Raw genomic sequence first — 12436 nt, 5'->3', positions numbered from 1 at the left:
CCCACAAACGTCAACTTGGACCTTGTAGGAACTGTAATTCTCATTCCTGGAGGAGGAGGGGTCAGGAAGAGGAAGGCAGAGAGGAGGTCTCCCTGCATGGTCAGAGAAAAGATATAAAAAATCAGTACCTGGGAAGGTTAATGGTTACTATGGTGACTTCCAGGTTCAGGTCAGATGCATGAGGTCCTTCCTGTTTGAGATTGGAGGAGCCGAAGGAGGACCTTTGAGTGGGACAGAAGGAGAAACAAAAACAAACAAACAAAAGGATCATCTGTGAGGAAGACCTATGGACGTTCATCCCATAACTTTCTGTATTCCAGATATTCATTCCTGGCCAAGGGCTTTTCATTATAGGGGGAGGTTGCTGAGGTCCAGAGCAGCCTCGGGGGCATCTCAGTGTTATCTCTAGCCTTTATCATTTATTATTATTAGCGTTGCTGTTGTTTGATACAGGGGGAGGGAGAGAAAGAGGGCGCAGCAGGGCCTCCAGCCATTGCAAACGAATTCCAGATGCATGCACCACGATGTGCATCTGGCTAACATGGGAACTTGAGAATTGAACCTGGGTCCCTAGACTTCACAGGCAAGCACCTTAACCACTAAGCCATCTCTCCAGCCCATCTCTAGCCTTCAAATGGCCTCCCTGGCCTCATACTGTCCACTGTCATCCTGTGGCTGAGATGGCATGGACCCTTCCTTTGTTGTCACTGTGAGTCTTTTGGGAATCTTACGCAAAACCTGGATCTCAAGACCTAAGCTTGCAGTTTCAGGGAGAGCCTCCCAAGGTGCCGTGTCGGGTAGAACTGATGTAGGGAGGTGGGGGGAATGCATCCAAACTGGGAAAGAGGTGACCCAAATTACCGAGCAGCAAGAAAAGCCACAAGATGCGATTTCTACCTGTCGGCCAGAAGAGGCACCCACGGGAGCAGGGAATTGAGTCGCTAGGGGCCAGGGCTTGGTGTTACAATAAGGCGGAGTCAAGGAAGATTAAGTGTGGGTGGCTTGTGTGTGTGTGTGTGGTTTGGAGGCGCGGGGATGGTGGTAGTAATGGGTGAAAAGTGGCAAGAGAGGTCCCACAGCACCTTCCAGCAGCCACCATCAGAAACAGCGGGGCCTCTTTGCTCTTTCTCCACGCGCGGTTAGTCAACCCCGAGGACCTGGTCCTGCCGTGTTGGCTGACCTGAGCTGTGCACTGCCCCGCAGCCCGAGCTCAGACCCGCACTGGCTTGTCGTTTCCTGCCTCTAGGAAAATCGCTGCTTACGATGAAGAGATCCAGCATCTCTATGAGGAGATGGAACAGCAAATGAAAAATGAGAGAGAGCAGTTTCTTCTGAAAGTGAGTTTCCCCCCACACCCCCCCATGGCCCCCCCCCCGGCCCCCCGCCCTGGGCTTGGCTCAGAGGGGTACCTGGGTTGACCCATCGACTCTTACACATGTCACTCAAGTGTGTGATCTCATTGTCCCCCACTCTTTACTTTTTTCTAGGCATTTGTCACCTTCTTGTAATATATAATGCACTTTTTATTTCACTCATTATTGTCTGTCTCCTACTGACATGTAAGCTGCTTTGCTTACGACCATGTCCTCCTTTCCTGTGGGCTCCTGGATTCTTGCTCCGGGACCAGCCACGCTTCCCCCCGCACCCCCCCCCAAAGGCATCCAGGCAACCAGGGGTGGCTGAGCACATGAGGAGAGAAACGCTCCTGGGAGAAAGTTGAACAGCTCTCCCTGTTTATTGTCAGTGAAATGGGTTTATAAGCATCTGAGGGTGGGGGCAAGGGTCCTAAGGGGATTGGACGTATCAGGTTCATTTCTGATGCCTAATTAGCATATGGGGACATTCATTGTAGCACGTAGGCAATGGCCAATGGGGAGACGGGTCAAGTGATCTAGGGTCTCAGGAGGATGGGCTGTGTGAGGGCTAGTAAGGAGTTTCCTAGGCAACTGGCCAAAGGTCACAGGGCTATGGGCAGAGCCTAAGTTCAGGTGTGCTGGGATCGGAGAGGGGGTGGCCTCCTGTAGCCCGGGGGTCCATAGCCATGCCTGGAAGCTCAGGCCCCTCTCCTGAAGGCTCCAGCCCGTGCCTGGCAGTGCCCGACAATTTCCTAGACCACAAACAGATGGATGGATAGATAGGTGGGTCAATGGATGGATGAGTGGGGTGGGTACGTGGGTGGATGGATGAGTGGGTAGAAAGAAGGGAGGAAGGGACATAGGAGAGGAAGAATTAAGGGGGAAGGGAGGGAAGGAGGGAGGTGGTAGATAGATGCAGGGAGAGAAGGAGAGAAATGTGGATGAAAGGAAAGGACTGGCGATGGGAGAGAGAGAAGAGGAATGTAGAAAGCAGAATGATGGATGCCAGCATGGACGGAAGGAAGGAAAAAGGAAACAAAGGAGGGAGAGGTGGGGAGAAGGAAGAAGATGGATGGGTTACAGTCCCGTGTGTGTGTGCATGCGTGTGTGTGTGTGTGTGTGCGTGTGTGCGTGTGTAGGAGAGGGGTGTTCTGGGGCTTGAACCTACGGTCTTACACATGCTGGTCAAGCACTCTGCCATTCGGCTATATCTCATCCCTCTCCAGTGAAATTTTACTTTTTCACCAAAGCAACCTGGACATTGAGTTTGACCTCTAGACCCATATTGCAGGCCTATAGAAACATGCCAGACCGCTTCGCTCCTTAAGCAGCAGCCCCCAAAGTGAATAGTCATCATAGACTGAGGCTGCCCACCTTTCCCCTAAACACCTCAAACATATAACCACTAAGCAGAAATGGGGATCGCCATCCTCAGGACCACGGGAGAAAAATGGAAAGCTTACCACACCTTTGTATCTCAGTCGGCCGTTCACTCCACCTCTTTCCACCCCCTGCTCTGTGTTTGAGAGCTCGGAACTACTGAAGCCTCTCATCGACCGTGCTAGGGTCCATTGTGAAATATCTTTACTTTAAAAAAAAAGAAAAGAAAACAGGGGCTGGAGAGATGGCTTAACGGATAAACACTTGCCTGTGAAGCCTAAGGACCCTGGTTCGAGGCTCGATTCCCCAGGACCCACATTAGCCAGATGCACAAGGGGGCGCACGCGTCTGGAGTTCGTTTGCAGAGGCTGGAAGCCCTGGCGCGCCCATTCTCTCTCTCTCCCTCTATCTGTCTTTCTCTCTGTGTCTGTCGCTCTCAAATAAATAAATAAAAAATTTTAAAACCAGGGGCTGGAGAGATGGCTCAGTGGGTAAGGCGCTTGCCTGCAATGCCTAATGACCTGGGTTGGATTCCCCAGAACCAATGTAAAAAAAAAAAAAAATCAAAATAATGAAAAAACAAAATCTACTGATCTTAGATGGTAGCTTCTGCTGCTGCCTCTCAGAGCTGAGCCGGGCTATTGTCTCCGGCTCTTCTCCGGATCCGGATTTTGATTCCATGCTGCCTTCGACTATACTCACCCCTGCTCCATGGATGACCACAGAAACCATTCAACTAGGAGAGAATCAGAATGCGTTTTAGAAACGTGTAGCCGTGGTCTTCAGCCAGAGCCCGTGCAGGCTTGTCAGTATGTCCAGACCACGCCTATTGTCCTTTAGAGTTTAAACCATTCTGGCTGTCTCAATGTTCAGGGAAACTGGGACTCAGACACACGCACCAGCAGACCTAAAACAACCTCCGGCGATGGCCGTTTCCCCAGCCGCGCAATAGGACAGCCACCCCCTTCCTCCTAAGTGACATGGTGCCCGGTGGAGACAAGCTCTGGGGAGCATTTTGCCCCTTCGGCCTGGCCTGTGACTCCACAGGTCAAAGACACGATGGCAGCAGCCAAAATTGGACCCAGATGTGAAGCTGGGAGTGTGCAGAGGTCATAGAAACACAGTTGTGGGCAAATTAATACCACCTAAGATACCATGGCATGCCCCACTTCTGCTCCGTCCTTCTCTTTTGTCAATACCAAATTCCCTGAAAGCTCGGCTTTGGTTTGTTTGCTTTTTTTTTTTTTTTTTTTTATGAACATGGAGACTCTTAAGAATGCCTTAAGGCTTTACGTACACAGCGTTTTGCCTGGCCGCTGAATGGGGTAAGGATGCTAACAGTCTCTGATATCATGTGGAAAGCTTTGGAAAGCGCAAGATGGCTTCCGCCCTCCAACTCCGGGCTGCGAGGTGCACTCAGCTCTGTCAGGACAGGGTCAGTGCATACACACCAAGTCCTGGGGAGATGGCAGGGGCAGGCAGGACATCGCTCGCTGACCCCGGCATGTTTCACGAGGCAGCCGCTCTGTGATTCATGCAGCAGTCTAGTGAGCAAAACAGATCCCTGGGCTGCAGAGAGATGGCTTGGCGGTTAAGGCGCTTGCCTGCAAAGCTTAAAGGACCTCAGTTCGATTCCCCAGGACCCACGTTAGCCAGATGCACGAGGGGGCGCACTCATCTGGAGTTCATTTGCGGTGGCAGGAAGCTCTGGCGGGGCCCATTTTCTCTCTCTCTCTCTCTCTCTCTTTCACTCTGCCTCTTTCCCTCTCTCAAATAAATAAATAAAAATATTAAAATAAAAACAGATCCTTGCAGCCAATTCTCTTCACACAAGGTGCAGCAGGAGCGATCTGATCGGACGCTGCATGCCCCGTTGCACGTGGCCAGACGAGGATTCAGTAGGTTTGACAGACGAGGATCAAAGGCAGTGCCCTTCGCCCCGGGGGGAGAAGTCCAAAGGCCTGGCAGCTGAGAACAGCCAGGCTCTGCCACTTGCCTCCTGTTGGCTCCCATGCACAGCTGCTAGGATGCCACTGGGCATCCACGGCTGCCCCCCGGGGGGAGGTGCCTCCCTGCCGTGGGGAGTCCCAGAGGTGCCCCTAGCAAGACACCCAAAGGGCACAGTGGGTTAGTCTTTCTCGCACAGTTTGTGCCTCTGATCTGCCTCTTCACGGGTGGGGTCGCCGCAGGGGGCATGAATAATTTTGGGTCCCTGTTTTGTGGACAAAGAGATGATGATCCACGAGAAGGGAGCAAGTTAGTTGGATGGGCAGAGGCTCAACTCCAACCCCCCTACCGCCCAGCTCGGAGATCTTCCTCTCTTTGTTGGACATGCCAGGCCTCTGACAGCCCCCACCTCTCTTTGCCCACAGCCAGGCCCCTCGGCCCCGCACCGTCAGCTCTGGCAGCACTGTGTGGAGTCAAATCTGGGACGAGAGATAAAGGGGTGCTAAGCACAGGGCAGAGACATCCCAAGGAACACGGCCTGGGAGCCTTCAATTGAGGTGGGAAGATAGCGAACGTTCAGACCACCAGAAGGTCAGAGTAAGGCCCCGTGTTTGCAGACGGCATAAAGGGTCAAATACCGGTGCCCAATGCGCACCAGGATCTCCGAGTTTGAAACAGTCTTAGAGGTCTTACACCCCAGTTTACAGCCTACAAGTCAAACCCAGGTCCCTCCTCTGTGAACTTCCTGCTTGTCTCCAACATTGACTGATCCTGTGTCAGGTTTTGGTGTTTTTTTTTTTTTTTAAATGAAGGGAATACGATGGGTCTGGTGGCGGCGGTGGGGGGGGGGGGCAGGAATTTGCTGGCACCTTGTTGATGCCTTGCGCTGTCTTTGTCTCTTTATCTGACTGGGCAGGAAACTCACCAAAGCCTGAGTGTTGGGGGGAAAGCCTTGAAGTACCAAAGGACCAGGCAGGTATTCCATTATTGGCATCACTGTCCTCCCTCCTTGCTTTTCTGGCAGGACACAGAGAGATTCCAGGCCCGCAGTCAGGAGCTGGAAAGCAAGCTGATGGCCAAGGAGCAAGAGCTGGAGCGGCTCAACCAGAAGCAGAGGAGGGTCAGTCAAGGCAGAGCCCTCAGAGCCTCTGCTGTTCTCCCCTCCCCCCCCCCGCACCCCTGCCTCCTGTCTGACTCCTTTCCTTTCACTCATGGCCTTTTAAATTTAGCCTGAGAAGAACCACGTGGCGGCACATTTAAAGTTCTAGCTGAGTTGGATGTAGTGAGCATTGGAGAGACGGAGGCCCCACAGCAGGTGTTCACTGGAGACGTCTCCATAAATCCTCATTCTTACTTCGTGGGTGTGAACATTAAGAGAAGTGCTTACTGGGCAGTTTGGTGATCATAATGTATACATTTAGCCAGACACCAGCAGACACCCCTAGGGCTCATGACTTCCCCCATCATAGGTTTTCAGTATCAGGCATGTGTTCCCTCCTGTGGAGGTGGCCTCCAGTCCAATTAAAAAGCAGTTGGTTTCCCCCCATAATAGACATGCTCCTATTGCAACTGTTGGCTCATTTGGCCTGGCTGGCCTATATAAGGCTTGCAGTGTCCACTGTTGTTTCTCTCCACTGATGACTTCTCTCTGTCCCATGGAGCCGCATGCAGTGTAGCTTTTTCCAGCTTTTCTGTCAGCTGGTCTACAGGGAGGAGGTTTTCAGCTCAGCTGCGGCAGGATTTCTCAGTGACATTGCAGCCCAAGTATGTGGAGTCTTTAGCAATAGGGTCTTACCATCTATTCCTGGTGGGAAACCAAGAGCCTTGGCAATGGCCTGTAATGTTCTGGGGACATCAGGGACCTCCCTAGCCAGCAACTCATTGGAAGGTATCCCATCCCTGGCACTGAAAAAATTCTAGTAACAATCTATGTCTTCTGGGTGGGCCATTGTCCAAAAAAGCAGGTTTCCATATGATTTATTTATATCCTCTTGGATTTTGATTAGCCCTCCCTCCACTTTCCTTTACTCAGTCTCTTCCCCTGACCTCACTTGGGCCTTTTTACCCCCATTAAGCTGTTCTTTTACTTACATATATACAATAGCATCCTATTAAGTCCCCCCTCCCTCCCTTTCTCTTCACTCTATGTCACCTTCCTAGCTTACTGGACTCTGCTACTGAATTTTATTCCAATTCACATGGAAGTCCAATCATTGGTAGCTAGGATCTAGAGATGAGAGAGAACATGTGACATTTGGCTTGTGGGGCCTGGGTTACCTCACTAAGTATAATCCTTGCCAGGTCCATCCATTTCCCTGCAAATTTCATCATTTCTTTTTACTCTATTGCCGAGTAGAATTCCACTATACAAATGTACCACGTCTTCATTATTCCAGAATGAGCTATTTTCTTTTTTTTAAATTTTTTTTGTTAATTTTTTAAAAATTATTTATTTATTTATTTGAGAGCGACAGACAGAGGGAGAGAGAGAGAATGGGCGCTCCAGGGCTTCCAGCCTCTGCAAACGAACTCCAGACGCGTGCGCCCCCTTGTGCATCTGGCTAACGTGGGACCTGGGGAACCGAGCCTCGAACCGGGGTCCTTAGGCTTCACAGGCAAGCGCTTAACCGCTAAGCCATCTCTCCAGCCCTTTTGTTAATTTTTATTTATTTATTTGAGAGTGATAGACAGAGAGAGAAAGATGCAGACATATATAGAGAGAGAATGGGCGTGCCAGGGCTACCAGCCACTGCAAACGAACTCCAGACGCATGCACCCCCTTGTGCATCTGGCTAACGTGGGACCTGGGGAACCAAGCCTCGAACTGGGGTCCTTAGGCTTCACAGGGAAGCGCTTAACCACTAAGCCATCTCTCCAGCCCCAGAGTGAGCTATTTTCAGCAACACATGAAAACAAGCTGGAAGACGCCCCTGTCTGGGCCATAAGCGCTTTCTCTCCACAGAATGGGGACGGAAGCTCAGGAACTGCCCGTCGCCCTCCCGTTCCCCGTCCACAGGCATATCACCTCACCACTCCTTTGCTGCCCCCGCTGCTCCACATCACATTCTTAGCAATTAGATTTATGCCTCCGCTGAATGATTGCCACTCGATTTAATTACTGCATGCTTGCCTGATTACACCGGAGCCTCTTGAGAGACTCGCAACGGTCCTTGTGGCTTCTTTCTCGCCTCGCTGGCCACATTCATTAAACTAAATTTATTATGATCTGTTTGCTGCGGTGTGATTCTGTCGCTGGTGAGGGCCGCAAGCTCTACAAAGCATAGTTACCAGCCAAAAAAAAAAAAAAGCTGAAGTTATCAAAATGTATGTCTTTAAGTCGCTTTGGGTACTTTAAGTAAGAAGAGATAGGGGTCTGTTTGACCTGGTTTAGCTATTCCCTCAGCATTTCCAAGGCCTCTGGTAGCCAAATAAGTTTTCATTTAGAAGAAGGGAATTGGGCTTCTATAGCTGAGGGAAGAAAACGGGAATAAATAAATTTCCTATCAGCATTTGCCATAGGGAAGAGGGGCTTTATGCAGAAGGCCACGTGGCTGTTTTCCATCCCCATCATGACTCAGGACAACGAAATTGGCTTGGAGTACAGACACTTGAGATGAGATCTCAAATCCATTTAGGAGGCGGGACACCAGATGGACTGTGGAGCTCCCATCGTTAGTGGTCCTGTCGAATGCGGCCACTCTTGGCCTGTCCAGCGCTCCTGAGAGGGAACAGCAGGGGCAGAACGGAAGTCCCTCCTGCTTCCAGAAGCGTCCGCGCGGGAGGGAGGGCAGGGATGACTCGGGCTTCTTCGGGGCAGCGCGGGTGTCCGTCGTCCCGCTCACCCTTCCTCTTCCGTCCTCCGGTCCCTTTTGCAGCTGGAGGGCCAGTGCGCAGCCCTGCACAGCGACAAGCATGAGACCAAGGCTGAGAACAGCAAGCTGCGAGTCACCAACCAGGAGCTGGCCCGGGAGCTGGAGCGCACCTGCGGCGAGCTCCAGGAGGCGCAGCGGCAGCTGGAGAGTCTGCAGCGGGAGGCCTGCGAGTTGCAACAGGAGAAGGAGCTGTGAGTCTCTGCCCAGACCCTCCACGGCGCGCTGCGGCCCGGGGCTCTCCCTGCTTAGCCACTCGCCCCCCCGACTGGCCTGTGGAACAGGAATCAGTGGGAGCTCGCGGCACCCCTCCTCCCCCCGGTTCCCTCCCTGTCTTTGACGGGATCTCACGATGTAGTCCAGGCTGGCCTTGCATCCTCCACGCCCTCCTGCCCCGGCCTCCCAAGTGCTGTGACTGCAGGTCCGTCCCGCCTGATGCTCCCTGAGACGCCTAACTCTCTTTGGCTATTCTGAGACTACTAAACAGGCTAATGCTATGCCAAGTCCTGCCTGGGAGTCACAAGAAAATAACCCTGGGTACAGGAATTATATTATGCAGGTGGGCACACCATTCTGCCCACACACAGGAGGCAGCTTGTGCAGAGGCTGAGTGGACAGGCTTCTCGTGCCCGTTGCAGGCTAGAGACCTGGGGCCTCAGGTGGACCAGAGCACAGCAGGCAGGCTTCTGGGGTCAGCAGATAATGGGATAGGAGTGTGGCAGTACCCTGGTATCATCACTCTAGCTCCACAGCCCCCCCCCCATTTTTTGGCTTTTCGAGGTAGGGTCTCACTCTGGTCCAGGCTGACCCGGAATTCACTATGGAGTCTCAGGGTGGCCTCGAACTCACGGCGATCCTCCTACCTCCACCTCCCGAGTGCTGGGATTAAAGGCCTGCGCCACCAACGCCCAGCTCCACAGCCCTTTTATCCAGCAGAGTTCCTCTGAGCAAAGTGAGTGGGAATGGAGAACCCCACATCCCTCAGGCCCATGCACTTGCTCCTGATGCCCGGCCACCGGGCTCAGCCAGTTTGGCAGAGGCAGAAGAAGCATGGCCGGAGGGAAACTGGGGTGAGTCTGTACTTGCAGTCAGAAGGACCACCACTGAAGCTTCCTTTCACCTTTGGGAGCATTAGGGCCAAGGGCTCGGAGGCCCAGGGCAGAGGGCCTCACTTGCTGTTTATCCACATGCCCATGGCCTTTCTCAGTTGACAGACGTTTGTTAGCTAGATCTTAGTCCTTCAGCATGTCCCACTTAGGTAAAAGTTTTCCCATCTCCTCGCTCAGCCACACGGAATCTTGACGTGGCTGTCACTGTCAACTCTCATGGACGGGCGAGGAAGCTGAGGTTCCAAGATTTTAAGTGATATCCCCACGTGCTAAGTGCTAGCTCTACATACCTCGTTGACACGCTCAGAAAACGATAAGCCAGTCGAAAGAAAACACTGACACACACGTAAGACTGTCCCCCTCCCTTAGGCCCGCATGTCTTCGGGCACGGGGCACTGCGTGCCTGGGCCTAGAAAACCCCACGGAGCCCCGAAGCTACAGGACAGGAGAGCTGCCTGCTGCTCATGGCTCTGCGCGTCCTGTCCCCTGCTTTGGGACAAAAGCCCTCGCTCTGCCTGAGTGTCAGTCAATTAAGTTACATTGTTGCAATAGACCCACTCCCATGTGGAGCCCATGCAACTTGGGGTGGACTGAGTCGATGAGAAGGAAGACATGTGTTTGGCCTGGGCATTCCACCCTCCTAGGGTCTCTCTAGATGTAACTCCCAGAGAGTTGCCTTCACGCAAGCGTGTGAATGACTGGCTAGGGGAAAGGCACCCACCGTGAATTTCATTATAAGCAGGCCAGGACACCCCTCCTCTAAGTTTACAGGCTCTTCAAATCCAGCGGCGCTCTCCAAGCCAAGCGGCAGATGTCTGCAGGCAGAAGCGCTCAGAGACGGGCAGGAGCAAAACTCCCCGTCGGTGGTACCCTGCCCCAGCTCAGCCTGAAGATCAGAAGCCTTATCTTAATGAACCAAGCCAGAGAGGCAATTTCTGGAAAGCCCGAGGGGAAGGGGACCACGAGGAGGAGACACATAGCTTTCCGCAGCCTTCACGGAGGGCTTGCAGCATCTTGGGTGTCTGAAAGCTCTGCGAGGCCTGGGAGGGGTCTCCCACCCAGTAAGACCCGAGGGAGATGAGCAGCCAGAGGCCTGGCTTGCTCTCCAGGTCAACGCTGCCTGCCGTGAGCGCCGTCAGGCTCCGATCCACCGCCCTCATTTCATGCAGGAAGAAACCAAGGCTCAGAGAGGTGGCGTCACCGAGCCAAAACCGCACAAGGACCAAAACAGAGAGCCAGTGCCTGGTTCCACTGGCTTTTCATGAGCTTCCCTTGTTGACTTACTTACCGCACGATGCCACTTCAGAGCAGCTAGGGGGGGAGAGAGAGCGGAGATCCAAAGTAAACAGACTCAGTCATTTATCAGCAAGAATTTTGAGCAGGCAAAATTAATTTTCCCCATCCTCTGAGGACACTGGAAGTAGGAGAACTAGATTTAAAAATGAGATAGAGAAAAAACTCCCGAGCAGCGAGGTAATAATAAAAATGAAGGTCAGCTGCAAAGCGACAGATCCTTGCTTCCTTTTTAATTAACTTTCATTTCGAGTGCATAGCTTATGACAGGTGTAAGAAGATGTGCTCTTTAAAAAATTAAAAAAAAATAAATAAAAGGCCGACTTCCTCCCGTGACCCTGTCTCCTGTCACCCAGAGGCCACTGTGGATCCTTCCAGAGTCTGCTCTGTGTTTGCGATCATGCGTGCATGAACACACACAGACAGGCAGAAACATACACCTCACAACACTGCTCCGCCAGCCAGCCATGCTGTTTCCGTTTGCTGTTGGCATTTCCTTTTTTCCTGGCCAGCGAATTTTGTAGAGTGTTCCAGAGCTCAGCCAAAACCAACAGGTTCCCCGTGGAGAACAATAAACCCTCCACCAACAGCGACAGCAAAACCAGCAGTCTCCCTTTCCCCTGAGATTCATGTCTCCCAGAGAGACAGGTCCTCTAGATCAGAGGGACCTGAAAATTCAGCTAAGTAAGTGCCATTGTTTTCACAGACGCCTTTCTTTTCTTTCTGTGAACACACACGAAACAGCCGAGTATACCTGAGCATGCGTGTGCACTGCACACATCCCCATGGATAGATTCACTACACCAGTAGATGCACACGGATTTGCATACGTATGCCCTACACATATGTACGTCTGTATTTGGGACTATCCCATCCGCCTCCCGCGGCTGTAACCGGGCCAGAGAATACAACGGATGCCTTGTGATTTAGTTAAACCCTGGGGACTGTTCTCCGCCGTGGGTGGTTTGTCCTCAGCAGGGGACATCTTCTGCTCAAGCTGTCCCTGGTAGGCAGGAGCACGGACTCTGGGCAGGAGAGCCATCTAGCCAGGCACCGGCCTTGGCAGCCAGCCAGGGCAAAAATGAGGAGCAGGGAGTCACACGGCAAATCTGAGCAGAGTCCTGGACAGGGACTCCTGGGACGCCGTTTGGATGCTGGGAAATGCATTGCCTTCCCTTAAGTTGAAATTAAATATAATTGGTAATAAAATGTGAGGAATTCACGGCTCTGCGGGAGCCAGGCAGGTTGCTTAATTAGGATCGTCTGAGGTGAACTCAGACTTTTGAGTCTGTCATGGTCATCAAGTGGCTTCGTAATCCCTCCGTGAAAGAGAAGAAAGAACACGCCACTTAAGGAATGAGCTTATTAGGTGCTTGGTGGGGAGGCCTCCTGGCTGGCGCTGTTGTCACCTGCTCAGTAATGACACTGAGCCGTAGCAAAGGGGTGACTGTCCTAGCAGCCCACTGAGCACAGTAGGACGGGA

General features: G+C 52.4%; 1 protein-coding gene across 1 annotated transcript in view; it reads left to right on the top strand.

Moving 5' to 3' along the window:
- Positions 1 to 12436, top strand: part of Cracr2a (calcium release activated channel regulator 2A) — an 86145-nt gene that overhangs the window by 34004 nt on the left and 39705 nt on the right. The window contains exons 5-7 of the mRNA XM_045139799.1: positions 1247 to 1337; positions 5707 to 5802; positions 8558 to 8745. Coding sequence (XP_044995734.1) covers positions 1247 to 1337; positions 5707 to 5802; positions 8558 to 8745 — 375 coding nt within the window. The remainder of the gene's footprint in view (positions 1 to 1246; positions 1338 to 5706; positions 5803 to 8557; positions 8746 to 12436) is intronic.

The sequence above is a fragment of the Jaculus jaculus genome, chromosome 23, assembly GCF_020740685.1.
Source record: "Jaculus jaculus isolate mJacJac1 chromosome 23, mJacJac1.mat.Y.cur, whole genome shotgun sequence".
Taxonomy (NCBI): Eukaryota; Metazoa; Chordata; class Mammalia; order Rodentia; family Dipodidae; genus Jaculus; species Jaculus jaculus.
This window is presented reverse-complemented; position numbering and strand designations above follow the sequence as displayed.